This window comes from Rousettus aegyptiacus, unplaced genomic scaffold, assembly GCF_014176215.1.
Source record: "Rousettus aegyptiacus isolate mRouAeg1 unplaced genomic scaffold, mRouAeg1.p scaffold_m13_p_14, whole genome shotgun sequence".
Classification (NCBI taxonomy): Eukaryota; Metazoa; Chordata; class Mammalia; order Chiroptera; family Pteropodidae; genus Rousettus; species Rousettus aegyptiacus.
In genome coordinates this window covers 42757714-42785600 of record NW_023416289.1, presented here as the reverse complement: position 1 = coordinate 42785600, position 27887 = coordinate 42757714, and the positions used below count along the sequence as shown (strand labels likewise).

Below are 27887 nucleotides of genomic sequence, written 5' to 3'. Positions count from 1 at the left end.
CGGCTGCCGCGCAGGGGGTTCTGGGGATTGTAGTCCACAGGCTTCCTTGCGCGTGCGCTGTGGTCCCAGGCGCGCTCTGTGGGCGACATTGTTGGCGGCGCTGAGGTGAGTCGGTCCTGGACCGCGCCCCCTTCCGAGGCGTCGCCGGGGATAGAGGGTTCGCCGCCGTGACCCGGCCCGTCGACTAGAATAGGAGGAGTTGGAAGCAGAGACTGGTGACCGAGGAAAGGGCCGCCTTGTGGGACTGGGGTGGTTAGGGCCTCAGGCCCGTACTCGTTGGGATGCGGTGAGGAGAGCTTGTGCTCGTTTTGGGGGCCAGCCTCAGGCTGGGCGGGGATTGACTCCAGTAGTGCGTCTGCAGGCTTCGGGCTTGGCGGCGCATCCCTGGTCTGGGCTTGGTGTCGGTCTTGTGACCTGCGTGCATCTCTGGACCCAGGTGGGGGCGGGGGCGCTGGCTCAGGTGTGGAGGATAATGGTTTGTATAAGGTAAACGCATGACACCCGAGAGAAGTTTTAAAAGCAAGTCTTCGTTGGGAGAGCGCTCCTGGGCGAGGGTCTCTGGTCCAGAGAGGAGAGGGGCCAGAGAAGTCGTGCCCTGGGACGAGAGGGCGTAGTTTTTATAGAGTTATGTGGGGTATAGAATGGGGAATGCCAGTTGAGCATCCGGATTACGTGGTGGTGGATCAGGGCGGTGGCCCAGGGCTTTAGGGTGGGCCCTTGTCCGGATTCTGATGTCAAGCTGGGGAAACCTCCAGGCAGGCCCCCGCTGACCTAACAGTTTGGGCTCTGCGTTCCGGACTGGGGAGAGTTCCTCTCCGAATATGAGGGACGGCTTGGGTTGGTCCTTCCTCGGATTGCCGCGGGCGATTCGAACCCAGCACCCCTCGTTTTTGGAGGGTTAGGTTCTGAACGCCCTGTTTGGGATTTAGCAGCTCTGACTCCAGCGGGGCATTCTTAACTTTGGGGCGGAGGTTCTGGCCTCTGGAAGTAGGGGGGCATCTCGGCCGTGCATCTCCTCTCTCTATTAATAAACATGGAATTATGTTTCTGAATAAATTTTGAAAAAACTGCCAAATTATTAATCCCAACCTCGCCTTGCATGCTGTGAGTCAGGGAATGCAAACAGGATTATAAGACACATGGCAAGGGTTATAAGGCACGTGGCGGATTGTAAAATTGTTAAATTGGAGCTATCAAATTGGAAATTTGAACACTGACTCTACATTTGATAAAATTAGGGAATTAATGTTAATTATTCTAGAGTGGGGAAGAAATGTTTCTGGTTGGTTTTAACTATTATAAAACTACATGGTTAGCACTGTACTAAAAACTTGAATGAATCTTTGTTGGAGCCTAGAATATGGGTGATTCATGCTCTCTCTTAAAGGCCGAAAAGGAGGGAAAAAACTCTAAGGACTTTTCGAAAAGGCTTTTCATAACTCACTAATTTTAATCTGTCACCCTGTGAGCTCTAGGGCATGCAACTCAAAGGGTGGCTTGTGGACTGGTGACAGTAGGAGAACTAAACTTTATTGGTCTATGATCAGACAATTTCAGCACTTGATTCCAAATGTTTAAAAGTGTATATAGCAATTTTTGTAATTGTATGAATAATAATTTAAAAACTGGGCTTGTAATTTGTTTGCCTTTTTATTTCCCTTTTTCTAGAAACTTTCTTATTATTGTATTTTACCAAAATATTAATCTGGGACAGACTGAAAATAACAGTGAAAGTCATATGAAATTGATCCTTCACCACAAGTAGTTTGAATCACTGAGAGGGCAGAGACATGGTTTTTGGTTTCTCTCTTTTAATTTTTGAGGGTTTCCACAGTGTCTAAAGCAGCAACTTTATACAGTAAGTTTCTCCTCAAAGGCAAGAGGCCGCTGTGTTTATGGGTTGATCAGGCAGACTCCCAGCAGGAAATAAACAGCACCTTCAGGGTGAGTAACTTGAGAAGCACTTAATAAAGGGGTGGTTTACAAAGGTGCAGGCAGGGTGCAGTTTGCCAACAAAGGGTATTGCAGTATTCCAGAGCTAGTGATGGCAGGATGACTTACTACCCCTGGGACTGAAGGGCTAAGGGAGGGAGCAGTTACCAGAGACTGGGAAAAGAGCTATAAGAGGACCACAAAGGTGCTATGACCTTTGGTCAAGGAACATGGAACATAGCCAGTCTAGTGGAGCCTCCAGGGAAAGAGCTGGGGAAGTAAAATACTCTTGATTTCACTTTTGTCCCTTCCCTGGATCCCCTGCTGTTTTTCCTGTGGTTGGCTGAACCCAACCAAGTTAGAGAGCAAAGGAATCCACTGGTAGATACAAGCAGGACAGAGAAGGGAGCTGGGTGTGTAGAGAGTGGCAAGCTTACTGTGTTTCTGGCTGCCTGCTTAGGTCTACCTTCAGTCCCAGAGAGTTCCAGCATACTGTGAGCATTTCCAGAGCAAAGAATGTGCTTTATATGTCATAGGCATATCATCAGTATTTGCAAGAGTAGTGGGGCTCCAGAGGGGGAGAGTGCGTGTTGGAAAGAGATCATTTTGGAAGCCAAGAGTTCAGATCTTAGCTAACTGGAAGTTCTTCAGACCACAGGTCCTAGCCACACAGGATCAAGTCTTGGAGTGTGAAAGTGGAAGCAGAAGTAATCCCCTCGTCATCCAGAGATCACTCTCCACATCAGCAATTCTGGAGCCTTTTTTCCAGAATAATTAGGATGTAGGTGATGTCAATACATTCACAAGTCTGAGAAAAGGAAAAGAATGTGACAGTTTTGACCCAAAAGCTCGAGGAGAGAAAGAGGAGTTGCACAAGGGTCTGGGATGGTGGGAAGGGGTGACGAAGTGGTGTTCAATCTGTTAAGAGAAGGAAGGAAAAGATATCTCAGAAGAGGAGAATATGTGAGAAAGATTGGACAGATGAGAAGGAACCAGTGTTCCTTTACGCTTGTTAAACCCTCAGTCTAATGGATTCTTTCTTCTTCGCAGTCTGCTTTTGCAGGACCCTGCCCTCTCCAAGAGGAAGGCAGTATGACTAAGTTCCAGGTGGGTGAAGTTTCCTTCTTTCTCTTAAATGCTATGTCCATTCCGAGGAGCTGGACGCCTCTGTTTTCTGAAAGGAGGTCAGCAAGTTTTAGGCAACGAATGTGTGTTAGGCACTTTGCCTTCTTGTAACAGCTGTGTGAGGTAGGTGGTTTTCCTCCCTTTGTAGAAATGAAGAAACAGGCTTGGAGATGGCAAGACATCTGGCTCAGGGCTGCTCCAAGTACAGTCTGTACCAGTGCCACTGCTGCTACTCCAGGAACTGCTTGTCCCTGGTCCACAAGAGATAAGCACAGAAACCTTAAGTGCTGTGGAAAAGCTCCAAAGTCAGACCAGCAAAAAACCAAGCAGTAACTCAGGGAGAAGGAGAACTCAGGTTTATTATGCACAGTCTCAGAGGAGCTAGTACTCTGAAGAACCTGGGCAGCGTGCTCAGTTGCAACACTTCTTATATACAAGAATTTTACACAAACTGTTCAGTTTGAACTCAAACCATTACAAATGGCAGGAGTTGCTATGGTTGCAAATAATAAGTAGCATTGGTGGAAGGGTGGGAGTTGCTAAGGGTTACTAATGGTTACAAATTGTTACAGGAAGCCTGATCTGCCAGGGTACAAAGTGCTACAAGAGAGGGGAGCTGCTAGGGGTTCAAACAGTTACATTTACAAGTCAAGCAAAGTGCAAGTGAGCTCTTGCATGAGCTCCTGCATACAGCAAGCATATTTACAGAAATAGAACAAAGAGCTGGTTAGCATTTGGAATTATATTTTTCTTCATTTTCCTCTTCACCAAGAGCACTCATTCAGGAACTTTTACAGCACTTGGGCATTGCCACAGCCTCTGGGTGCCCAGCCAGCACACACAGGGACACATTCTGAGTAGTCCCTGTAAGCAGCAAGAACTGAATGTGTATGTGCCAGTCCGGGTTGAACCAGCGAAACAGAACCTGTAGGAGATGCATGTTAAGAGATTTATTATGAAGAAGTGGCTTATGTGATTGGGGGTGGGGGCGGGAAGGCCATTAGGAAGGGCAGACCGGATGCCCTGGACCCCGCAAAGCTGCTCTCTATCTGTGGAATTTATTTTGCTCTCAGGGAAGACTTGGTTTCGCTCTTAAGGCCTCCAGCTGATTGAAGCAGGCCCTCCCTGGTTGGCTAGGAAAGCCTCCCGTGAAGTCAGCTGACTGTGGACTTTACTCACATCTATGAAATGGCTAGGGACTGTGGCCTAGTCAGGTGGATCAAAAAGACCATCCTAGGGTGGAGCAAGGGTTTTTTAAATGATGGAAAAATGTTTTAATTATGAAAATATATATATATAATATCCATTATACAGTTTCAACAATTAATGTTTTGACACATTTGCTTAATCTATCTCTTTTTCACTTTTCTTTTTTCTTTCCCAAAGCATTTTGGAAGACTGTTAAAATATTAACACGTGAATAACATTTTATGCTGTCCTGTATTTTTCTGAGCTTATCACTCTCTTATAGTACCTTATTATGTGCAACTAAAATAAACAAGCTCACACTTTCACCCTTCTACCTGGAAACTGTGTTGCCCAAGCTCACAAACTCATTAGGTCTGTTTTCCATATTCCAAGTTACTGCTAGCAACAGTTTTACAAAATATTTCACTGCTACATTGTCCAGTTACCATTTTTTCCAGCCTCCTGTTAAGTTTCCTCAACTATTACAGCCTGGTCCCAAAGCCAATGCCATAGGTAGCACTCTGCTCGTGGTAAGTATTTGTATTGGTTAGCGTGGGTGTTTTCTTACACGACGACGATAGCAGAAGGGCAAGAGAGCAAGCTGCAACGTGTAAGACCTCTTATGGCCTGAGCTTAGAACTGGAACCAGTCATGTGGCCAAAGTCAAGGTCAAGGGGTAAAGAAATACACTCTGGTGGTCCTTTAGTGGAATTGCGGGACATGAGAGAATAAATAGCAATCTTATATAGCACATTATGTATTTCTAAAAAAAGAAATGGACTGATATTATCAGTGATTTTTTAGTAACTAACGCCAACAATAATCAAATTTCCATGCGTATCTCAAAAAATGCTTCCTTTTGATGTTATTCAATGTGTTCCTCTTTTCACAGCATTTCCTTCCTATAAGTAGAGACACTAGATGCTTGATTAGATTCAGGTTCAAGCTGTTACAGGACTACCTCATAGATGGTGCTGTGTGCTAAGGAAAAGTTTTAAAATTTTCACACGCGTGTCTATTAGTTTATGAATTTGGTCTATTAATATTTTTAGATCACCCTTGTTTCTGACTCCTATAGCCATTTCCAGATAGGACCCCTGTCAGGGATGCACCCAGCTGCAAGGGTGGCAGCGACATGGGTGTTTTGTTTGCTCAGGCTCCATGTTGAGGCTAAGAAGGGAGAAACGGCATAGGCTGGATGAACCTCCACTCCTGACCCCTGGTTCCCACGGGGCCTTGTGCCACGTGGGCTGTAGGGTGTGTGTATTTCTTGGATCACCAGCCCCAACTCTTATTTCCTCCCCTAGCCTTGTGGGGGTCTCTCTAGCGCCCCTGAGTGTTCAGGCCTAACATAGAGCCAGTTGTCTAACTAATTAGAAGTGTGGTTTACAGTGTCCCAGCTCCGGCATTTGAGGCATTTGAGGTTTACGAGTGAGGGTTTGGAGCAGAAAGACAATGACCTACTGACTGGCTCAGCTTCCCACTGTGCTCTTCTTCCGGCGGTCATTTGTGTGGATGGATTGATGTGGCATGTGCTCAATGTTTTAGGAAACCCTGACTTTCAAGGACGTGGCTGTGGTCTTCACCGAGGAGGAGCTGGCGCTACTGGACAAGGCCCAGATAAAACTGTACCGAGATGTGATGCTGGAGAACTTCAGGAACCTGGTCTCAGTGGGTGAGGACAGCAACCAGCATGACGAAGCATCAAACTACTGGTCCTGTTTCCTCAAATGATCAGCTTCAGACCAAGTAGAATATTCTAGTTGGAGCACAAAGGGAACCTTTGGCCACTAGAGAGAAAATGCCTAAGAGATGCATATGCAGATGAGAACCCTGCAGCTAATGAGTTTTAACAGATAAATGTGGGCGGTGACCATGGGAAGTGACCCCTGGCCTGTGGGTACCTACCCGATGCAGTTAGTGCACCTACCCCAGCCTCCTCACATGTTTAGACTCTCATTCTTTCCTTATATTTCTCAGACTAAGATTGATAAAGTTCACGTACTACAGAAGGCCTGGGTCCCTTGGTTGCTTCTGGAGATATACTGATGTTATAGACAAACTAGAGTTAAAGGAAGCAAAGCAGGATCTGCCATGCAGTGAGCACAGTATAAGTGTCAGCTTATTTGCTTACTTGCTGATAAATATCTAACCTAATTTCAGCCTCTCAAAGGCCCATACACAGATATGCATCACCTCAGTTTAGTTTCTGAGACAGTTACTATTACTGTCCCCCCATTTATAAAGGAAACAACTGAGGCACAGAGTGTATGGGTATATAAGTCTATGATCAAATAGGTTTTAAGAAGAACTAAGCTTTGAACCCCACCCCTCTTCCCTGTCAGTCTGGCTCTAGACCCTGTGTTTTTAATAACCACGGGAAACTAAGTACCACTGTGTCTATACATTATAGACATAGGTCTCCTTGGCCTAATTATGCAGGACGCAACCCCACGGTGAGTCCTGAAATCAAGTTACTGTGTCACAACCAGCAGTTTTTAAAAATCAAAATAGATGAATGGACTAGAACACAAAAGAGCATATTAGAGTACATTGCACTTGGCGAGGTAAGTATCAGCGGATGAAACTGTTGTAGTTAGCAGTGTGTCTATTTGTGTGTACCGGGTCATGGTATAAGTGCTTTTCTTGCTCTGGGTATAGTCAAAACAATTGGAAAACTACCACTTTAAGCCTGTTCCGGATAACTCAAAGTCCCCTTTTCTCTGACACCACCTTACGAACAAAGGTCACTCTCAGTAAAATAATTCAGAAACTACCTTGAACCAGAAACATTGTCCAGATGATCGTGACCATGGTAATCATGCCATTTTGAAGCCCACCTCCTTCTGCCTCAACCCCCTCTTCGTTGTGACACTTTAGGACCATCTTGCTTTCCTGGATGCCAGGCCACTGACACTTCCACATCCCCCATTCTCAGTGTCACGGCTGTTTGGGATTCTGCAATAACCTAAAAGAGGAGAAGTTAAGAAAATGAATTACGGGAATTGGATGGACTTTTGCTCTTCAAGGGAGTGAAAGAAACTCAGGGAAAATAAAAAGAGTGACTCTTTAAGCTTGTCTCAAAGGTACACGGTGCCTCCCCCACCAGCCTCAGACCTGTACTTCATAATATTATCCCCGTTTCCATCTCCCTTGCTGCGTTAGGCCCAGCACGCCCAGCTGTGCCGATTGTACACAACATACACGTCAGTCCTACCCCGTGTAACGGTGATATGAAGGAAGGGGCACTTTTAGAGGCAGGACTTATTGCTTGTTTCTGCAACCTTCTATGGTGTCTTAGAGGGTTCTCGTGATCCTCTGTGTCTCCCGCCTGTGTGTCTGGGATTCCACTATTATGCACTATGTGTGTACTATCTACTGAATCACATGAGAATCTTCTCCATATGTTTTTTGTAGCAAAATGATTAAAGGCTTTTATTGACAACTCTTATAGCAGGGAAGTGAATTTCTTACTTTATAAGTTTTCCCTAAGATTTCTTTTGATTACCCTGAAATACCCGAGTCTTAATTGGCAGCTAGCTCACCAATTCGAATTACAGTGGTTCTAATGGTTTCACATATGACCAATGACAAGTTCCTCACCCCATCCTACTTTATTTTCTCAAACCTTTGGATAGACAGTTTACTTGTTCCCTTAGCCAAATTCTCTTTCTCCTCATAGGAGACAGGATCAAAAACAATATTTTGAATCTTCAGGAAAAAGGGTTGAGTTGCCTCTCGCAAGAAGTACTCTACTGTTGGCAGATTTGGAAACAAAGGATCAGTGAACTAACTGTGAGTCAGGATTATGCCACGAATCTTCAAGGAGGTTGTCCCCAGTATTTAGAAGATGTTTCCATGTGTGACAAGTGGGCAAGAGTATCTCTTCAGATTTCTAACAGTGAAAACTATGTGATAGATGCCGTTCACTTAGCAAACTGTGATGGCGCCGCTCAGGAAGGCCTGACGCAGATCCTCATCCTGGACTCTTGGAAGAAAACCAGCTTAATGACTGAGGCCCAGAATTCTCAGGGAAGCTGTAAGAGAATTTATACGGAAGAGAAACTGTGTAGATGTGCCCGGTATGATGACAGCTTCAGTCGGACCTCACGTGACTGCAATGATCCCCAAGAATGTAAAGGAGAAGAACTTTGTAGACCCACCAACTGTGGGGAAAACCCGGTTATGAAGTCAAGAGCCAGACAACATAATGTGGTAAATGCAGCACTGCATCCTTTCCAATGTAATCACTGTGGAATGGACTTCACAGATGATGCACATTCTAACTTCCATCGCAGCGCTCACGTGGCAGAAAAATCTTATAAGTGTGACCAGTGCAAAAAAGACTTTAGTCAGACTTCAGATCTTATTCATTATAAAACCCATGCAGGTGAGAGACCTTATGAAGGTCAAGAGCAGGCGAAGGGCCGCCACCAGAGCTCAGATCCTCCCAGAGATAAGAAGGGCCCCTTGGGAGACAAACCCTATCAATGTCTGGAATGTGGCAAGGGCTTTAGGCGCAGCTCCTCTCTTCACAACCATCATCGAGTGCACACGGGGGAGATGCCCCACAAATGTGACGTGTGTGGGAAGGGCTTCGGGTTCAGGTCACTTCTTTGTATTCACCAGGGAATACAAACGGGGGCAAAGCCCTACAAATGTGATGAGTGTAGGAAGGGCTTTGATCAGAGCTCTAACCTCCTTGTCCATCAGAGAGTCCACACCGGAGAGAAACCCTACAGATGTAGCGAATGTGGCAAATGCTTTGGTTCGAGCTCCGTTCTGCAAGTCCACCACAGGGCACACACAGGGGAGAAGCCCTACAGGTATGGTGAGTGTGGAAAGGGCTTCAGCCAAAGCGCACACCTTCACATTCACCAGAGAGTTCACACTGAGGAGAAACCTTGTATGTGCGAAGTGTGAGGTAAGGGCTTCAGTTGCAGCTCATATTTTCACTTACATTGACACGATCACACCAGGTAGAAACCCTATAAATGTGACGAGTGTGGTAAGGGCTTCAGTCGGAACTCAGATCTTCACGTTCATCTCAGGGTCCACACGGGAGAGAGGCCCTATAAGTGTAAGGACTGCGGTAAGGGCTTCAGTCGGAACTCGTATCTTCTTGCTCATCAGAGAGTGCACACAGATAAACTGCAGTATACGTGTCATGAGCATGACAAGGGTTTTGGTTGTAGCTCCGACCTTCTTACTCATCAAAGACTGCACTAGAGGACAGAAGCATCATAAATGTAAGTCAGGGTTCAACCAGGAAAACAGAAGCCACTCTGTCTTTTCTAGATGACAAAATCTTATTCAGTCATTGGAGGGCTAGAGGAGCAAAGGACAGGGTCACTGCCACCTATGATGTCAGCCTGTAGCAGAAACACCTAGTTCTTAAGACCATCCCAGGAAATGACTGTAGATCTCAAGGACTTCTGGGAGCTCCCATCAGCCATTGTATGCTGCAGTGGCAAAGTAAGTGATCATTGGCAAATGGGTGGCTTGTGGCAGTGACAATAGTTAGAGGTCAAATTTTCATAACAGATGTGCCCAGAAAGGAAATCCTAATTGGGGTGAGTACAATAAGGACTTTGGTTCAGCCAAAAATTTTTTAGAGCATCCCCCCTAGAGGATAGAAAAAACATTCAGGATAGTGCTGAGAAATGAAACCTGTGTTATTAGTGTGGTCAGGATATTAGTTCGTACTCAGGTTTTCAAATCCATTAGATTCTCTACAAGGAGAGAAGCTATATAGGAGTGATGTTTTAAGGGTGTGGCGGAAACAGTTCTGTGTGTTCATCACGCTCGTCCATTTCCTGGGCACATAGGAGGATTCCATTTCCTAGAAACCCTTGCATTTAAGAGTGGATCCATACGATTGGGTTTCAACCAGTGGAGGGCAAGCAAAAGTGATATAAGCCACCTCCAGTCTCGGCCCTTACAAACCTCTCGTGATTTCCTACAGGCTTCTCCTTCCTGTCACAGTGAACTGTTTATTCAAGATTGGATTGATGAAAAGTGGCTGGCTGACCATGTAGGACTTTTTTTCTTTTTAGTAAGAAATAAACATTTATTTTGTTACAATACTGAGATTGTGGTGGTTTATTTGTTACTAGCTAGCATTGCCTAGGCTTTCCTGACCAGTACAGAGAGATTTAATAGCAACATGTTTCATAGTCATTGGAGTCCATGTAAGAGTGCCACATTATAATTCAGAGTTCAAAACTTTGACATCTTTAAGGCTCTGTGTGGCAGTACAGACAGCTAAAATGGTAGATAGGATTTTTTCAGTCTTGTTTAAAATAGTTTTTTAGAGGGTGCTCATTTTGTCAAGTTCCTTCCAAAACTGTGATTTAGTTTGAAATTATAGATGGATTTGGGAGGAGGAGATATCTTCACAATATCTTTCTTCATCTTCAGTAACAATATCTTTTTTTGGTATGTTAGTTGATTTATAGATTTCTTCATTTGGATCATGTTTTATTCCAAGTTTTTCTTACATTTGCCTACTAGTTACACTTTGCATACAGAACAGCCATTCAAACGCAAATAAGACCATCCCTGAAGTGTCATATTCTTACTGACCCAGTTGGGCAGCAGGGAAGGATTAACAAAACCCCACGTCAGTAAGGGAGTAGAAAAACAAATTGACATTCTTACATAAGTTGGTGAGGAAAAAAAAAGGTACAACATTTCTGGAGAGGATTTTGTCTCTGTATCAAAGCATGTATGTGCATTGTCCTTGAACCAGTAATCCCACTTCTCAGAATTTATGCTTAATTGCCCAAGTGGGGCATTGGGGAAGATAGTTTCAGAAGGGATTACGTTCCAAGAATATTTACAATAATAAAAATTTTAAACAACTTAAAGATCCATGAATAAGAGATTGAGTAAATTATATTATGGAATAAAATAGCATCATTAAAAGTGATCTAGACATATAAACATTTCTACCTGTTGTTAGGAGAAAAAAATCAAGTCGTAAAAGATTATTACATTATGATCCCGGACTAAAACACAAGAATTTAAGAGTGCAGAGTAGCACCAAGAACCATCCCCTCCACCACTCTGCACTTCGCTTTTCAGTGTCTAAAGAGTTGTTTGGAATATTTAAACCAGGTGGAGATACATGAAAAGTAGGAATTTGCTGTCCCAAAATAATTTTCCCTTCTCTATATTTAGATACTTGAGGTCACACTTTGGTCATTAGACATTCACCAATGCTTACAGTGTTTTTCTGTAACGGGCTGGGAGTAGAGCTCATGGTGGAGAGGTTGGATTGTTTGGAGAAAACAAGTAATGGTGGAAGATTGTGAGGTTTTGCTTTAGAAGGAAGCTGCCAGAAATGGAAGGCAATGAGCTTGGCCTGTCACTAGGCAGTTACTGTGGTATAGCTCCTTGCATGGGTAATTAGTGCAAATGGACCAGTAGGAGAGCCAACGCTTCTCTCACTGGTGGCCTTCCTTGTGTCTCTGTGCCTATTAGACTAGATTTTGGGCCAATTCTTGGCTTGCTGAACCTGATTCTGAATGTCTTCGTGTGTTTACTGAAGAACTGAGCAGCGGCCAAGGCTTGGGAGTGCCAATTATTGCCGTTAGGTCTAGGAGCATTGTGCCAATTACCAATTTATTGCCTTTCAGCTCCAAATTCACCCTTCAATACATACTCTGTGACAAGGAAAGACATTCCTTTGAGCATTTCTTCTTTGCAGTAAACACGATGTCAAGCTTTCTCAGTAGAAGATGTTGGAGGGAGATCACAGGGGAAGGGGTCTCCAGCTGTTTGTAGCAGCTGCATGGTCAATCACAAGTGTGGGTATGAAAATGTTTATCTGGTCATGCACTGCACTAGCCACACACCTAGAATCTACAGACTCTTGCTGATTTGCAGATCTAGCCTGCCAGTCACATTCCCATGGACTTCTGGATGTGGGCCCTGCATGCAACAGGCTTTGTACTCATATAGGCACATCCATTCCCCCTGTACCTGGCCACTGGCCGGGGCTCATCTGTTCCCCAAATGGATGCCATCTGCACCCCTTCTTTTTATATCCCTGAGTGTCACTCCCACCTACATGTTAGTATAAATACTCTTTCTTCACAAAGGAGCTTTCGTCATAACAGAACGTTCCACTTTATTTTTGTTTTTTATTTTTTAGGCAAGGCAACCTTTGGTTGACCTCACAGATTGCAAGGACTTTGTCAGTTTACAATCCCTTGTTTTTTATTTTTTATGCCTACAGTGCCTGGTCTTCCTAGGTGGTCTCCCATCCAAGTACTAACCAGGCGCAACCCTGCTTAGCTTCCGAGATCAGAAGGGATCGGGCTTGTTCAGGATGGCATGGCCGTAGACCAGAACATTCCATTTTAAAGGAAAAAATAGTCACAATGTCAAAAGTTCGCAAATATGCCTAGAGACTAGAACTCTCACTTTTGTGGGGAATGTAAAATAGTGCAGCCACTCTGGAAAATAGTTCAGCAGTTCCTCTACAGTCTTTTTCAAGTGGTGACTGTTTTTCCTGTCCTATCTGTTTCTGCTGTGCTCGGAATAGAATTGGTTTCCTTTTTACGCCTCATTGCTTCTCCTTCTAAAACTCAATTATCATCTTGTCAAATTATAAATCATTGCCCTTCCTTTTACAGCCATCTGCTGCTCTATAAGTTCAGTATTCCTGATTCATTGAAGATTTTGCCTCCTGTCTTCTTGTTGCTTTCTTGTTCATTTCAGTATCCACATTCACAACTTTGGTACCTTAACATCAGTGCCTCCAGTGATCTTGTATTACATCCTGCCTGGGACACTGATTTTCATTGTCATACTGTAACCCCTAAATGACCAATAGCTGCAGTCTCTCCATAACCTCTATTCGAAGCCTCATACTTTGACCAACGTATCTTATCTTCCCAGATCTTTCTGTTTCACCCTGACTTTGACCTCATCAATTTCTACAGTTCATTGATCCTACTACCTTTTCAATCTCCCTTGTTCTTATATCCTCAATGACAGCCAAGTCTTTCTCTTCTCTGGAATACACAGAAAACTTACTTATGTCTCATTGCTCAGACTGTGTCCCATGATCATGTATAAACTTAAGGAATACTAAGAAGGTGAGTACTGTGTCTTTTTCTAGTTTTGTAAAAGAGGCATGCAGGGCAAAAGGGATTACGAATAGATGCGGTGTGAGTCAGTCAATGTTTTCTGCTCCCAATGCCTGCAGGTTACGTATATTTCCTGGCCTACTAGCTCCAGATCCACATTCGGTCTCCTGCTTCAGGAAACAACCTGCAGTGCAAGCGGGAGTGACGGTGCTGTTATATGATAATGTCGACTTGCCTCTATTTTAGTTTTTAAATAACCATGATGTTTGCTATTGAATAGTTATTACTTAAAAATTGTGAGACACTGTTACTGCTCTTAATCTTGGCTGGGAAGCACTGCTTGAGTGGCACAGAGATAACTCAGAGAAGAAGGTAAGTGCAATGCTATATGTCTTTTAAACATGCTATAAAAGAGAAGGGGAATATTTAAATTCATGGTGTGTATTTTGGAAAAAAAAAAAAGCCTCCCAAATTCTGTTGACTCAGTCTGTCAGAACATTGTTTTGGAGGACAGTGCTAGCGATGTGTATTCACTGAGCTTTAGGGGTCTCTATTCTAGAAGTTCATCCTATGGTAACAGTTAGATTAGAGCTCAAGAGCAAATGGACATGGGTGTTCATTGAAGCATACTTTGCAAGACTGTGGGTGCTTAATAGGATACGACTGATAATTGGAGGAGAGAAGAGAAAAACCTATTCAAAACCCTCACTCTTCAGTTCTCTTTCAACTTGGCTCTTCTTCTAGTGGACATACATATGCACAATTGAGATTTTGTCTCGGATGTGGGAAGCAGTAACATTCAGGGATATGCTGGGTCTTCATTGAGAGAAAGGCTCAAATAACCTTAACTAGGATACATTCCTGCCAAAAACGATGACCCTTAATCTAATCTGCCTTTTAAATCTAAACTGTAGTTTACCAGAACCACAGGAGAAATTGTAGAAAATGTTAAATGACAGCATGAGAAAATGTCTTTAAAAATTCAAAGTATGGGACATCTTCCTTGACAATTGGCCCGGTTTCTTCAACAGGTCAAGGTCATAAATTAAAAATAGATGGAAGAGGGGACTCTTCTAGATTGAGAAACTCAAGAGACAGCAATCAAATGCAACAAATGGACATTTTTGAGATAATCATGAAATTCGAAGAGTTTTGTCAGGTAAGAAATTCTATTTTCCTCAGTGTGATAGTTTTATTGAGGTTGTAATTCTTCAGTACACATGGAAATATTTAGGGGAAGAAGAATGCAGTGTCATGGTTTTACATTAAAATATTACAGTAACAAAAAGGAAGAAAGATAAAATTGATAGATCAAGGAAGCGTGGCAAATATTGATAACTTGAATCTAGGGGACAATGGTTAAGGCTATGGACTATCTCACTGTTCTGTACTTCTGTATATGTTTGAACATTTTCATCGTAGAAAGGTAGAAAAATTTTAGTTATTGTCCAGAAGCTGGAAAGTAGAACTTCTCTGTATTTTTTTTGAGGATATTATATTGTTTTATTGCACGTTATAATGGATGATACACAAGCTTCATTCCCACATATCATTTTATCTGGTACCATAATCAGATTTAGATATATTGCATAAGATGTGCCAACAACTGATAACCAAATAAAGTCCATGACTCTGCTTGGGTGGCCCTTTAACAATGAACTCCATCCAGGTCACAACACAGTAACGATTCAACTATACCAAGGTTTCTGAAGACAATGGCTTCTGCGCCCAAGCAGGTTGTAAATAAATTTCAAGTGGAAGCTGGCATCACCCCAAAGGGATTCTAACTTCACACTGTTGGGGTAATTTACCAAGATGGCTTCACAGTAGACTAACTTCACACAGCACATTTTAAAATGGAGACATTTATTCAGCGTCATGATCAGACCATTACATTTAGCAATCAACAGCATAGGTGCAAAAAAAAAAAAAAAAAAAAAAAAAAAGGTCTCCATTAAAACCCTTTGTTGGAATGCTTTACACTGTCCACAGAACAGAAACTAAAATAACATGTTATACAACTAGTCACAAATAGTCGAGTTTTTTGCTTATACACATAAGTATTGTTTAAAACTTGTCTTTGTAGCATCTAGGCCCAGTCACCACTGTGCTCAGCTGTGTTCACAAATCTGTTGTAACCCATATCTTCCCTGTCACCTCTAACTCTCCACTCATGCTCAGCTTTGTTTCCTGGCAGCCATTAAAAGCATCTACCACTGTCCTAGCTACTGCTGCTGCTGGAACCGCCACAGCCTTGGTTTTGTGGTTTGGCAAACTATAGGCCTCCACCATCATAGGGGCCAGAGCATCTGCCTTCAAAGTTACTTACTTTCTTGGGTCCAAAATTTGAAGATTGATTGTTGTAACTGCCAAAATCATTGTAGTTTTGGCCAGCTCCAAAACTGCTCCCATCATTACCGAATCTATTATAGCCATTTTCACTGCCACCATATCCTCCACAACCATGGCTGCCACCAAAGCCACCTCGCATTGAAGTTTCTTCATTCCCACCAAAAACACTTCCACAACCACCACCGGAGTTTCCAGACCCACTTCAACCTCTTTGGCTGGATGAAACACTAGCCATCTCTTGCTTAGATAGAACTTTCTTCACTTCTCACTGTGGCCATTCACAGTATGGTGTTTCTGAATGACAGTCTTGTCTACAGAGTCATGATCATCAAAGATTACAAAAGCAAAGCCTCTCTTGTCACTGCTTCAGTCAGTCATGATTTCAAATCACTTCAATTTTCCCCATACTGTTAAAAATAATCTCTTAGGGATGTTCTTCAGTGTCTTATTTAATACCACCAACAAAAACGTTTTTCACAGTTTAGTGGGCACCAGGTCTTTGAGAATCTTCTCTTAAGACAGCCTTCTTTGGTTCCACAACTCTTCCACCTACCTTGTATGGCCTTGCATTCATGGCTGCATCTACCTCCTCCACAGTGACACATGTGACAAACCCAAAGCCTTTGGAGAGCTTTGTGTTTGGATCTCTCTCATCACCACAGTCTGTGAGCATTCTCTGTTGCCCAGAATGGCTCCTCAGACTTTCATCGGTTGTTTCAGAGCTCAAACCTCCAATGAAGAGCTTCCACAGCTGTTTGTGCTCTTTGGAAGACTCCGACTAAGACACAATGACCACAGGAGGGGAGACTTTAATGATGCTTCCTAGGCGGCATCCACTGACAGAAAGGTGTGTATTTTTTTCGTTTTTGTTGGATTTTCTGGATTTGAGTCCCACCCTCGCCAACTTACCTTAATGAAAAATTATGGTCTCACTGGTTTCCATATTTCTAAGGCACATTGTATTTAGATATCAAGAGTAAGATGGAAGGTTATGCACGCTTCAACTTGAACAAAAAGATATTTCAAAATTTTACATATTTATCTCTTTACATTATGAAACGTCTTCACATCAGTGCAGCTCCTGTTATTTGCCTCATGACCCACATTTCTTAATGAGCAGGTAATGTTAAGGAAAAGCCAAAAGTGTTTGCTCCTTTTGCTCTATTCCTTAGTAAAGCTTGGATCACTTTCTTGAGGGTTCTTGAATCTTGGAATGAATAGCTAATGCCAGATAACGCTCTTAGAGTTCTAGATGTATCCAAAACATGGAATAATGTAGTACAATCCAGTCAGAGTTGAGATAGTGTTCCTTACACTGATGCCCACTATCAATGTCTGCATTATTAACCCACATACATCTTCCCCTTTTATAACCTATGCCTCAGTTTCCTTTCACTTTTCAAGTTTAATTCTTCTATGCTAAAGGGACTTTTTTAGATGTTTATATTTGTTTTGTCATGTATGAAAGAAAAAAAAATGAGAACAAGGAAAAGGAAGGCTGAACTCGATCGGCAAGATAAAATTGAGACTGATTCTAGTAATCCAAAAGGAAAAGGAAAAGGCTGGAGAGAAGCACTAGCTGAAGAGGATACTGGAAATTGTAGTCCAAGAGATTCACATGGATGGAGACACTCGTTGGGAAAATCATTAAGTATAAATTAGAATTCTGTGCTTTTGGAGGTATTTTCATTCACAGTGGGTAGGGCTAAGGAGTTCCCGCTTAGCTTTGGACTCGTGTGAAATACAATCCAAGTTCTAAGAGCAATAGCCGAGCTTCCGCTCTGGGAAGGCAACGACGTTGCTTGTTCTTCGTGAGGATTCTGGGAAGTGTATTCCGACAGCTCCGAGTAGTGGGCGAACTTCCGCTTCAGGAGGGCGTGGCTGTGACACATGGCTCCTCGGGGAATTCTGGGAGTGTAAGCCAAGAATTGTGGGTAGAGTCACTTCCGCTCCAGGGAAGGGAGGTCTTGGCGGTCACTCTCAGGAAGTTGAGTCAAGCGCTCAGGCGCGATCCTTCTTCGCTTGGCGTAGCGCCAGCTGCGATACATCCTTGACCTGGAAGAGAATCTACAGTCAGAGGCAGAGGCCAGAGTTGGGCCCCGTTGGTTGGCGAGTTGAGGGTCCCATTGTGTGTTCCCTAATCCCTGCTCCCGGGTTTACCGGACAGCTAGCTTCACCACCTCCTAGGGGGAAGAGGTTGGGCAAGTTACTTAGGCTGTCCGTGCTTCGCATTCCTTTTCTGTGAAAGGAGAGGAATAATAGTATTTACTTAATAAAGTTGTTTGGAGAGAGAGACACAAAAGGTTTAAACCAAGTGGTAAAGATGGGTTTCTTTTAATATATTTTAATTTCCTGAGAAATGCCCAGTTACCCGAAATCATGTATGAGTCCAGGAATGGCTCTGAATTCCACCAGCGGCGTTTCTGGCCCTTTTTTCTAATCCCTAGAGGAATCAGGGTTATTTTTGGCTTTTTTCTGCAGGCGCGCTCTATCTAATCTTAAGAAGTGAGGGTAGGAGGGTGTGTGTGTGTCATTCCAGGGCAGTGTGTCGGAGTGTTCTCTGTGATTCATGCAGAAGGGAGACACAGTTGTAATTTCTCAGCCTCCTTTCCTTTTCCAGCACTTGCCTTATGGAAGAGGACTGCAGGAAGGAGGGAGGGGATGACTATTTGGCCGCTAGCGTCATAACCTCTCCGGAGTAGGGCCTGCCTTCCTGCCTTATCGTCTCTCTTCTCAGGGGAGAAGAGATTTATTTTAATAATTGTAATTAGCGCATTTTGCTACATGTTTAAATGTTTGTTGAATAAATGTAGGGGTGAGTGGGAGGAATACTTGGGCATAATTGTGATAGTTAAATACTAGTGCTAAGTAGTACTATTTTAAGGGCTTCGTAAAACCATACATTTAATCAATAACAACCTAAGGAGGTGGGTTGTTTATTCATTTGAAGAGGAGGAAATTGAAACAGCGAAAATTACCTACCTGAGGTTATCCAACTAAGTAAGAAGCTGAGCTGAGAATTGAATTCACCTACTCTCAGTCCCCAGCCTCAATTCTTAATGTTTGCTTTTGGGTTTGGAAGGGATTGTAAAGAACTATGAAAGCTATGTTAATGAGTTTTGAGTATTTAATAAGCTTTGTAGGCATCTTCAATTGTTGCACTTTATTTCAAGTAATACTTAGCTGATACTTTGAATAAGCATAAAGAAAATGTTGAACTATATTCCCAGGATGTATAGGTATTTTAACGTACTTTTTAAGATTTTTTATTTACCTACATTTACAAAAGAGGTCTAATAGGTCTTTTTCCCCCCTTTACTTTTTAGTTTGGGGATTTACAATGTGGCAAAATGCATTTAAAATAGGAAAACATATCCCCATAGAATTATCACCAAGCTTTAACCCTTGCGAATCTCGTTGCGTCAACCTCCCCATCCCCTCATCATCATCATCATCATCATCAACAATCATTGTTTTGGTCACGTTTCAAGGAAATAAACTTCAAGAAAAAAGGGAGAGGGGGGCCAAGCTTGCCTAACAGTATAAAATTCAGACTATGCTAAAGAGAATACGACTGTTGAAATACTGCCTGTCCAAAAGACAAAGGGAACCTTGCGGGGCCGGCTCCCAGTTGGAGATTCGGGAATTGTCCAGAAGATCCACAGAGAGACAATGCGCTCCCGAAAAGCCTCCTTTAACGCACGGTGGTCTGGAGAAAATACTCGGGAATATGACAGAGCCCTGGGAGCATTTCGGCTCCTTGAAGGCGGGATTGTGGAATTCGCCCTCAACCCGCGCGCTGTGAACCACAGTCCAGACTCTCGGTGTTGCCGCCGGCACTTCCGCCGCGGTCGCGGGATTGCTGGGACGTGTAGTCCGGGAACGCTGCGGCGGGATAACTTCCGCCAGAGGAGGCTGAGGCCGCGTCCCTTTTCCCGGCGGGATTTCTGGGAAGCGTAGTCCAGGAGGCCTCTAGGCAGAGTCATTTCCGCCCCAGGTACCGGAGGCCGCGGCATTTATTCTTCTTGGAAAGGTGAGCCCCCCCACCCCGTTCCCCACTCCTCGCTCCCGCGCCCCGCGTCCACAGGGACCTTCTTCACCTTGCAGGCCTGCGGCGCCAGGTCACCGGCCCCCGGGAAGACCCCGCATGCGGCGAGGGGGCGGAGCTTGCGTCCCTTTGAATGAGCCTGCTGGAGCGTGGGGCGGGCGCGGGCCCCGGGTGGTGCGGCGTAGGGCTCGGGGGTCTCCGGGATCTGCAGCGCCCCAACCCTTTCCTGACCGTGGGCCACCCTGCTGCTTCTTGACAGTGTGATATTCGGCGAGCATCTGCATGACTCTGCCTCTGTTTCCTCTTTAAGTCGGTGTTAGTGTCTACCTAAGAGGTATTTTGAGAGTTAAATGAGAATGTAGAAGTAAAAGGCAAACACCCTGGCTTGTGGTACAAAATACATCTACTACTTTGTTACTAGTGCTTTTTTGATTTCCGGAGAAGCTCTAAGTCCCCCAAAAGCTCTCTGAACCGGGACGGGGTCAGAGCCCTAGCTGCAGTTTAATTTTAATTTTTGGAGAGGGTCACTCCTGGCTGTTGTCTGGGATGTCCACTGTAGTTTACGCGGTAGTTGTGATGAAGTTCTGATTTCTCAGCCTCCTTTCCTTCCCCTTGACTTCTTGAAAAAGGCTGCAGGGAGGAGGGAATGAATGACCTTTTGGCTCCCGGCAGCAAAGGCTCACCCGAGTAGGACTTAGCCATTCTCTTCCTCGTATGTTACATCTTCTCAGAGGATAATATATTTCCTTCATTCATCGGCAAATTCTGCTCTGCATATGCCCTTATATTTGTTGAACAGGTTCAGGAAAGGATGGAGAGTCTTTGGGCATGAGTAATAACTATAATGTTCAAACATTGATTGCTAAAATATTATTCTAAGCGTTTTATATGAATTAAAATATTTAATCCTCATAAGAGCCCTGTGGGGATCAGGGGTACTGTTATCCCCATGTTGAAGATGAGGAAACAGACACAGCATAAGTAGTTTATCCTAGGGCCGCGTCCAGCAAGTGGAAAATCTTGCCATGTCCAGTGTGGCTCTGGAGAATGTACCTGAGTGGGAACGGTGGGAGATTAAGAAAAGAAAGAAGACAGAAAGCTGGGATCAGGATGTCCACTGATGGTGGAGCAACGGCTCAATTTTTATTTTTGCAAGCTGCTTTTATACAAGAGCATGCTGGCTAGGATAAGATCAACTTCTGCACAGTCACCCAACCCATACCCTTGCTATGATCTTTTACAGTTCCGTCCGCTTGCGGCTATGAGCCTGCTTCTCTGTCTCGGAGTAACACCACGTTGTTCTCCCATGGGTTGGTACTTCCCCATTTTTAGGAGGGTTCGTTGAGGCGAGGCAACCCTTGGCTGACCTCACAGATTGCAAGGACCTTGTCAGCTTGCAATCCCCTCTCCACACTAGGTTACACAGCTAGTAAGAGGCTGAGCTGGGATTTGAATTTCGGTACTTTTAATCTGTTGCCTTAGTTTTTAACGCGTTTAGTATCAAGTTGAGAAGGCATGTTTTTGGGTTTTGGTAGAGGGCCATGAAAGCTATATCAGTGAACTTTGAGTTTTTGATAAGATTTTTTTAGTTATCTGCAATTTAATTGTTTCTTATTTGGATTAATATTTATAGTTCAAATTCCAGTTATAGAAACAATGATTGCATATGTAAAGAATTAAGAAAATATATGAAGTATGAAGAAAAAGATCTAATTATCCATAACCACAGGATACAGAGATAATAGTAATATTTTAATGTTTTCCTGTTCCATAGATTTTAGATTTTTACTTACATTTTACAAAATAAATATAGGTTTTATTTTCCCTTTAAGTTTTTACTCTGGAAATTTATAAACATAGCCAAAAGTAATAATAAAATAATGAATCCTTGTGGAACCATCACCCAAATTCAACTCTTGTTCACATTTGTCAGTTTTGTTTCAACCCCTCCCCTCCCAATTTTTGCATGTTAATATATTAAAGCAAATCCCCACACGAATCACTGTGATAGTGATTGATTTATTGTCAAAATTGCCAAAAATGGATATCCTACATTGATTATATTCCAAGACCAAGAAAGAGATGTTAGCAGCAACTCTAAGGTGTTCATTCTTTGCAGCTTGCAGGGCGGTGCTCACTTGAGAAAGCTAAGGGAGAGTTTTGCACTTAGGAGAGGGATGGTGATGGATTTTGTTTTCTCAAATACAGTTTGACTTGCCTATATCTTGGAGCTCTTTGTTTCTTCTCTCTCTTCTTCTCATACACTGACAGTTCTTCAGTTGCTAGGACCATGTTGTGTTTTCCTCTGATTGACAAGTGTTTGTGATTAGAGTAGCTACTCAACAGAAAACTGGCAACAAGGGTTTGCAGTGCAGAGTTCCTGAAAATGGAATTAAGTAGCTAAATGGAATAGAAATTACCCATGGAGATAGTCCTTAATCTCCATAATATTGTTGAGCTATAGAATCCACCAACTATTTCAGAGTATGGAAAAGTTGATGAGCAATTATTTTGATAATCTAAAACAAACTTCCTAAGAACTTCAGTAGAAAACAGCTAACAATAATAGATTGTGTTTGTGACTGAGGCAGTGTTTCCAATGGCTTACAGATATTAACTTGTTTCCCATAACAAACCTGTTATTATCCTCATTTTACAGATGAGGAAACAGGTTTTTTAAAACAAGTATATGGTAAATTTGACTTTTTCTTCCTTTTAAGGGCATAATTCAATGAATTTTAAAATAGGTATAGACACAGAACAATTCCATCACCCAAAAACTCCCCATTTCCCTGTATAATCACCCTTCACCACATCTGTAACTGCTAGCCAATGACACTATAGTTCTTTTGTCTTTTTGAGAATGTCATATAAATGGACTCATACCAAATATAACATTTGGAATCTGGATTCTTTCACTCAGCATAATGCCTGTGGCATTCATCCAAGTTGTATGTATCAGTGCTTCATTTGTTTTTATTGCTGGTTAATATTTATGGATATGCCATATTTCATCTATTCACCAGTTGAAGGATATTTAAGTCATTTCCAGTTTGGGGCAATTATGAATAAGTTGCTATAAACATTTGTATGCAATTTTTTGTGCTTATTTCTTTAGAATATGTAACAAGGAATGGGATTGCTGGGTCATGTGGAAAGCATATGTTTAACTTTATAAGAAACAACCAAATTCTTCTCCAGAGTGGCTACCGCTTTGCATTCCTGTTAATGATGTATGGGAGTTCCAGTTGCTCTACATCCTCGTCAGCACTTAGTATTGTCTAGCTTTTTAAATAGGTGTGTATTGGTATCACATTGTGATTTTAATTTGCATTTCCCTAATGACTTATGAGGTCCAAAGATATCTCTTCTCTTCAGCTTATTTATCATTCTTATATTTAGTGTTTGTTTTTCTGTATTGCCCAGTTTTACATTGAATAATTGGGTTGTGTTTTCCTAATTGTTGATTTTTGAGAGTTAGTCATATATTCTGGATACAACTCTTTTGTCAGATATGTGATTTACAAGTATTATTTCTCAGCCTGTAGCTTGTCTTTTCATTTTAACAGTGTCTTTTGCAGAACAAAAGTTTTTAATTTTGATGAAGTCTGATTATCAGTGTTTTCTTTTATGAATTGTGCTTTGCAATGTCTAAGAACTCTACCTAACCCCAGGTCAGGAAGATTTTCTCTTATGTTTTCTTCTAGAAGTTTTATAGTTTTACCTTTAATTCTGTGATCTATTTCGAACTAACTTTTTGTAATGTGGAGGTTAGGTTGACATTTATTTCTTTCCATGTGGATGACCAACTGTCTCAACGCTGTTTGGGAATATTTCTGTACCATCTTCTGTTAAATTGATCTGTGTTTATATCCCTTCACCAGCACCAAGCTACCTTAATTACCATAGTAAGTCTTAAAACTGAATAGTTTTATTTCTCCAACTTTATCTTCTTTTTCAAAATTGTGTTAGCTACTCTGGTTCTTTCGCCTTTCCATGTATATTTTAGAACCAGCTTGTCTATAGCTACAAAAAAAAATTCAGCTGGGATTTTGAATAGTATTATGTTAGATCTATAGATCTATCTTTATTATTTTGAGTCCTGTAACTCATGAATACCATGTGTCTGTCTTTAAGTATTCTTTAATTCTTACATCAGCATTTTGTAGTTTTCTGCTTACAGATCTTAATACCTGTTTTGTTTAGATTTATTTCTAAGTATATTACTTATTCTTGTGGAGTTATTATAAGTTATATGCTTTTAAGATTTTGGTTTCCAATTGTACATTGTCAGTGTATTAGAACTACATGTGACTTTTGTGTAACTACACATGACCTTGTATTCTGTGACTTTGCTAAAATTCATTAAAAGTTTTTGTTTTTTGGTATATTTCTTAGGATTTTCCACATAGACAAATATGTTGTTTGTGATTAGGGTCAGTTTTATTTCTTCCTTTTTGGTCTATATTCTTTTTTTCTCTTTGCTTCATTGCACTGGCTGATTTTCAAAAGTGTTAAATAGGCGTGGCGAGACCAAACCTCTCTGCCTTGTTCGTGATCATAGGGGAGAGTATTTTATGAGTTCCCTTATATTTTTAGTCTGTGAAAGTTTTAGCATGATTGGATGTTGTATTTTGTCAGATGCTTTTTTGTGTTGATTATTATGGGTTTTTTTTTTCATCTTTATGGTTAGCATGGTGGATTAGAATAATTTCCAAATATGGAAGCAGTCTTTCATTCTCAGAAGTAATCCTACTTGTAAGTGGTATACTGTTCTTTTTCTTTATTGTTTGATTGGATTTGCTGATTTTTTTTTGAGGGTTTTTGGAATCATGTTCGTAAGGGATGATGACCCACAGGTTTTTATTTTTTTTATTATTGTATTGTCCTGGTCTTGTATTAATATTTCTGGCCTTATAAAATGAATTCGGAAGTAAGTGTTCCCTTTTCTTCTATTTTCAGAAAGAGATTGTGTAGAATTAATGTTGTTTCTTTGTTAAACATTTGATAGAATTAACCAGTGACATCTTTCAGCTTGGAGATTATATATTTGGAAGTTTTTAATCTACGAATTCAATTTCGGAACTATTCATGTTATCTATTTAATCTTGGTTATGTTTTGGTAGTTTGTAACTGTCAAAGAACTAATCCACTTTATCTAAGTTTTTAAATTTATCTGTATAGAGTTGTTCATATATTCCTTTATTATTTTTTAATGTTTGTCAAGTCTATAGTGATACCTACTCCTTCATTCCTGATACTGGTAATTTTTGTCATCTCTCATTTATTCTTTGTCATTCTTTTTTTAAATTTATTTATTTTAATTAGTTTCAAGTATACAGTACATCGGTTATACATGTATATAGTTTGTAAAACGATTCCCTTAATTGTTCACTCCCTCCCCTGACCCTCCACCTAGCCAACGTATTAATGCTAACTGCATTCCGTATGCTGTACTCCCCATCCCTGTGACTGTCCATAAGCTGCTAATTTGTACTTCTTTAACCCTTCACCCCATTCTCCCAGCCCTCCAAGACCCCTCTCCCCTCTGTCTGTCACCAAATTGTCCACTATATTTGTGAGTCTGTTTTTGATTAGTTTGTTCTTTTTATTCCTTAGATTCTGCATATAAGTGAAATCATATAGTGTTTGTCTTTCTCTGTCTGACTTAAATACCTCCTAGGTCTATCAAAGCAGTATCTTTTTCCATCTCCTTCCTTTTAGTCTGTGTGTGTCTTTTAATCTGAAGTGAGTGTGTCTTATAGGCAGCATATGTAGGAGTCTTGTTTTCTTATTCATTCAGCCACTCTGTCATTTGGTTGGAGCACTTAATTCTTTTCCATTTAAGGTATTTATTGATAGGAATGTAGTTGTTACCATTCTTTATTCCCTTTTTTGATACGTGTTTTTTCTTCTTAAAGAAGTCCCTCCAACATTTCCTGTAATACTGGCTTGGTGATGATAAATTCCTTTAGCTTATTTTTATCTGGGAAGCTCTTTATCTGTCTTTCAACTCTAAATGATAACTTTGCTGGATAAAATATTCTTGGTTGTATATCCTGGGTCTTCATCCTGTCGAATATTTTTTGCCAAGCCCTTCTGTCCTGCATAGTTTCTTTTGAGAAATCAGCTGCCAGTCTTATGTGTGTTCCCTTACAGGTAATTGTTTTTCTCATGCTGCTTTTAATACTGTTTCTTCATATTTAACCTTTGGCATTTTAATTATGATGAGTCTTGGTGTGGGCCTTTTTGGATTCCTGGTTTTTGGGATTCTCTGAGCTTCCTGGGGTTTTATGTCCATTTCCTTCACCAGGTTAGGGAAGTTTTCCATCAATATTTCTTCAAACATCTGTTCAACATCTTATCTTCAGTTACGCCTATCAGACGGTTTTTGGATCCTTAATAGTGTCCCATATGCTCCCTAAATTATTTTTATAGTCTTGGCATCTTATCTCTTGCCATTCTGATTGTGTGTCTTTGGCTTTCCTGTCCTCTAGATAGGGTATTTGATCCTTTTCTTTATTCATTTTGTTTATTCCTTTGTTTATTCCATTTAATATACTTCTCAGGTAATGTGTTCTGAAATAGACTGGTTTCCTTTTATAATTTTCCATTTCCATGGTTTTTATCTTTGTTGAAGTTCTCACTGAATTTATCTACACTTCTCAAAAGTTCATTGAGCATCTTTATAACCAGTGTTGTGAACTCTGCATCTGTTAGATTGCTTGACTCCGTTTTATCTGGGTCTCTGTTCTGTTCTCTCATATGGTTTCTGCTTCTTTGTCTTCCCATTTTGGCTGCCTTTCCATGTCTGTTTCTATGTACTAAGCAAAGCTCCTAAGTCTCCCAGTCTTATGAGTGTGGATTTGTGTAGTAGGCATCCAGTGGCACAGTCCTGAGAGGGGTTCAGCTACAGGCCAAACTTAGCCCAAGCCTCTACCCCTCTGGGGCCACCCGTCAAGATTCAGCAATCAATCCACAGATGCTGTGCTCATAGTTGCCTCACAAGGCCACACCAGAAACTGAGGCCAGCTGCTTCAGTGTGAGTATCAGCAAGGAGCACCTAACTTGCTGAGGATACACCTGGATGTGGCTTGAGTGCGGCTGTGAGTTGGGGGAGGCGGGGTTTCAGGGAATCCTTTGGGCAGAGCGACCTGTTATCCAGTTTGATGATGTGTCCAGCGCACTGGGGAGGGCTCAACTGGGAACAATGGATACCGCCGGCACTTCTGTACAGAGCGAATCTCGTCCCAGCCCTCACTCCAACAATGTCTCCCTGTTAAGTCCCTGGTGCCCCCTGCACGCAGCTTAATGGCCACTGGTGCTCATAGCGAGCAGGCGGACGCGGCCCCTTTAAGAGGCGTCTGCAGCTGCCACAGCCTCCGTCTCACTCAGCCGCTGGGACCTCTGGGACCGGGCAACCCTGCATCCTCGCCCTGTCCCACCTTCTGCCATTGCAGGGTGATTTCTTGGATTTCTCCCTAGTTGTATGGCTTGTTCATCTAATCCCAAGTGATTTTTCCCTTGCTGCTTGCTGCTCCTTGTTTCCATCACAACTTTGATTTGGTTGCCAGAGGGTTGAACAGAACCTCTGTCATTTATACCATTTTTTCCCCTCCTCTTTTTTGCCAGTCTTGCTAGAGTTTTTGTTATTGTAAAAGAAAAGTACTTTTGGTTTTGTTGACTTTATTACCTATTTTCAATGCCATTGAGTTCTACTTTCACCTTAATTATATCCTTTATTTTGCTTAATTTGGGTTTATTTTGCTCTCCTTTCTAATGGCTTATGTGTACCTTACAGATTCCTTTAAAGAAGGTGAGCGAATCTCAAACGGGATAAATTCAAAGCAATCCAAGCCAGACACATCATAATCAAACTGCTGAAAACTAAAGACAAAGAATGACACTTGAAAGCAGCCAGAATAAAATAATGCACTACCTTCATGCATGTATTGCGTTTATATACTTTGAAAACCCCATCAATGTCATGATTTTGTTTCCAGTATTAAAATATAGTTTAAAGAAATCAAGAGAAGAATAATCTATCATATTTTCTGAGATATTTACCATTCTATTGCTCCTCCTTCCTTCTTGATGATCCAGATTTTTTTCTTTTCATTTGAAGAACTTCCTATAGCAATTCT

At 41.9% G+C, this 27887-nt stretch overlaps 2 protein-coding genes and 2 pseudogenes across 10 annotated transcripts in view; 2 read left to right on the top strand and 2 right to left on the bottom strand.

The window, feature by feature from the left end:
* The first annotated feature begins 111 nt into the window (after nucleotides 1-111).
* Nucleotides 112-16530, top strand: ZNF285 (zinc finger protein 285). 4 transcript variants are annotated; one of them, XM_036232467.1, is made up of 4 exons: nucleotides 112-3039; nucleotides 5794-5920; nucleotides 14375-14502; nucleotides 16416-16530. In XM_036232467.1, the coding sequence occupies exons 1-4, from the start codon at nucleotides 3025-3027 to the stop codon at nucleotides 16431-16433; spliced, it is 288 nt and encodes a 95-aa protein (XP_036088360.1). In that variant the 5' UTR covers nucleotides 112-3024; the 3' UTR covers nucleotides 16434-16530. The 4 variants fall into 4 exon arrangements, with proteins under 4 accessions (XP_036088360.1, XP_036088361.1, XP_036088362.1 ...); XM_036232468.1 differs by lacking the exon at nucleotides 16416-16530 and adding an exon at nucleotides 16293-16321; XM_036232469.1 differs by lacking the exons at nucleotides 14375-14502; nucleotides 16416-16530 and adding an exon at nucleotides 10211-12365.
* On the bottom strand, nucleotides 12479-12597 carry LOC118611498 (annotated as a pseudogene).
* LOC107499120 lies at nucleotides 15544-16403 on the bottom strand (annotated as a pseudogene).
* Nucleotides 16519-27887, top strand: part of LOC107499122 (zinc finger protein 235) — a 70952-nt gene continuing 59583 nt past the window's right edge. For 4 of the 6 annotated variants that reach the window (XM_036232393.1, XM_036232388.1, XM_036232394.1 and 1 more), the window contains exon 1: nucleotides 19661-19728. The gene's annotated coding sequence lies outside the window, so the exon portion shown is untranslated. Of the gene's footprint in view, nucleotides 16543-19660; nucleotides 19729-27887 lie in introns of those variants that run through there. The other 2 variants (XM_036232392.1, XM_036232390.1) reach the window with 2 other exon arrangements.

Coding starts and splice junctions, on each gene's coding strand:
- ZNF285 (XM_016123027.2), top strand. Junction 5,921..7,927: donor CAGGAACCTGGTCTCAGTGG/GTGAGGACAGCA, acceptor TTCTCCTCATAG/GAGACAGGATCAAAAACAAT.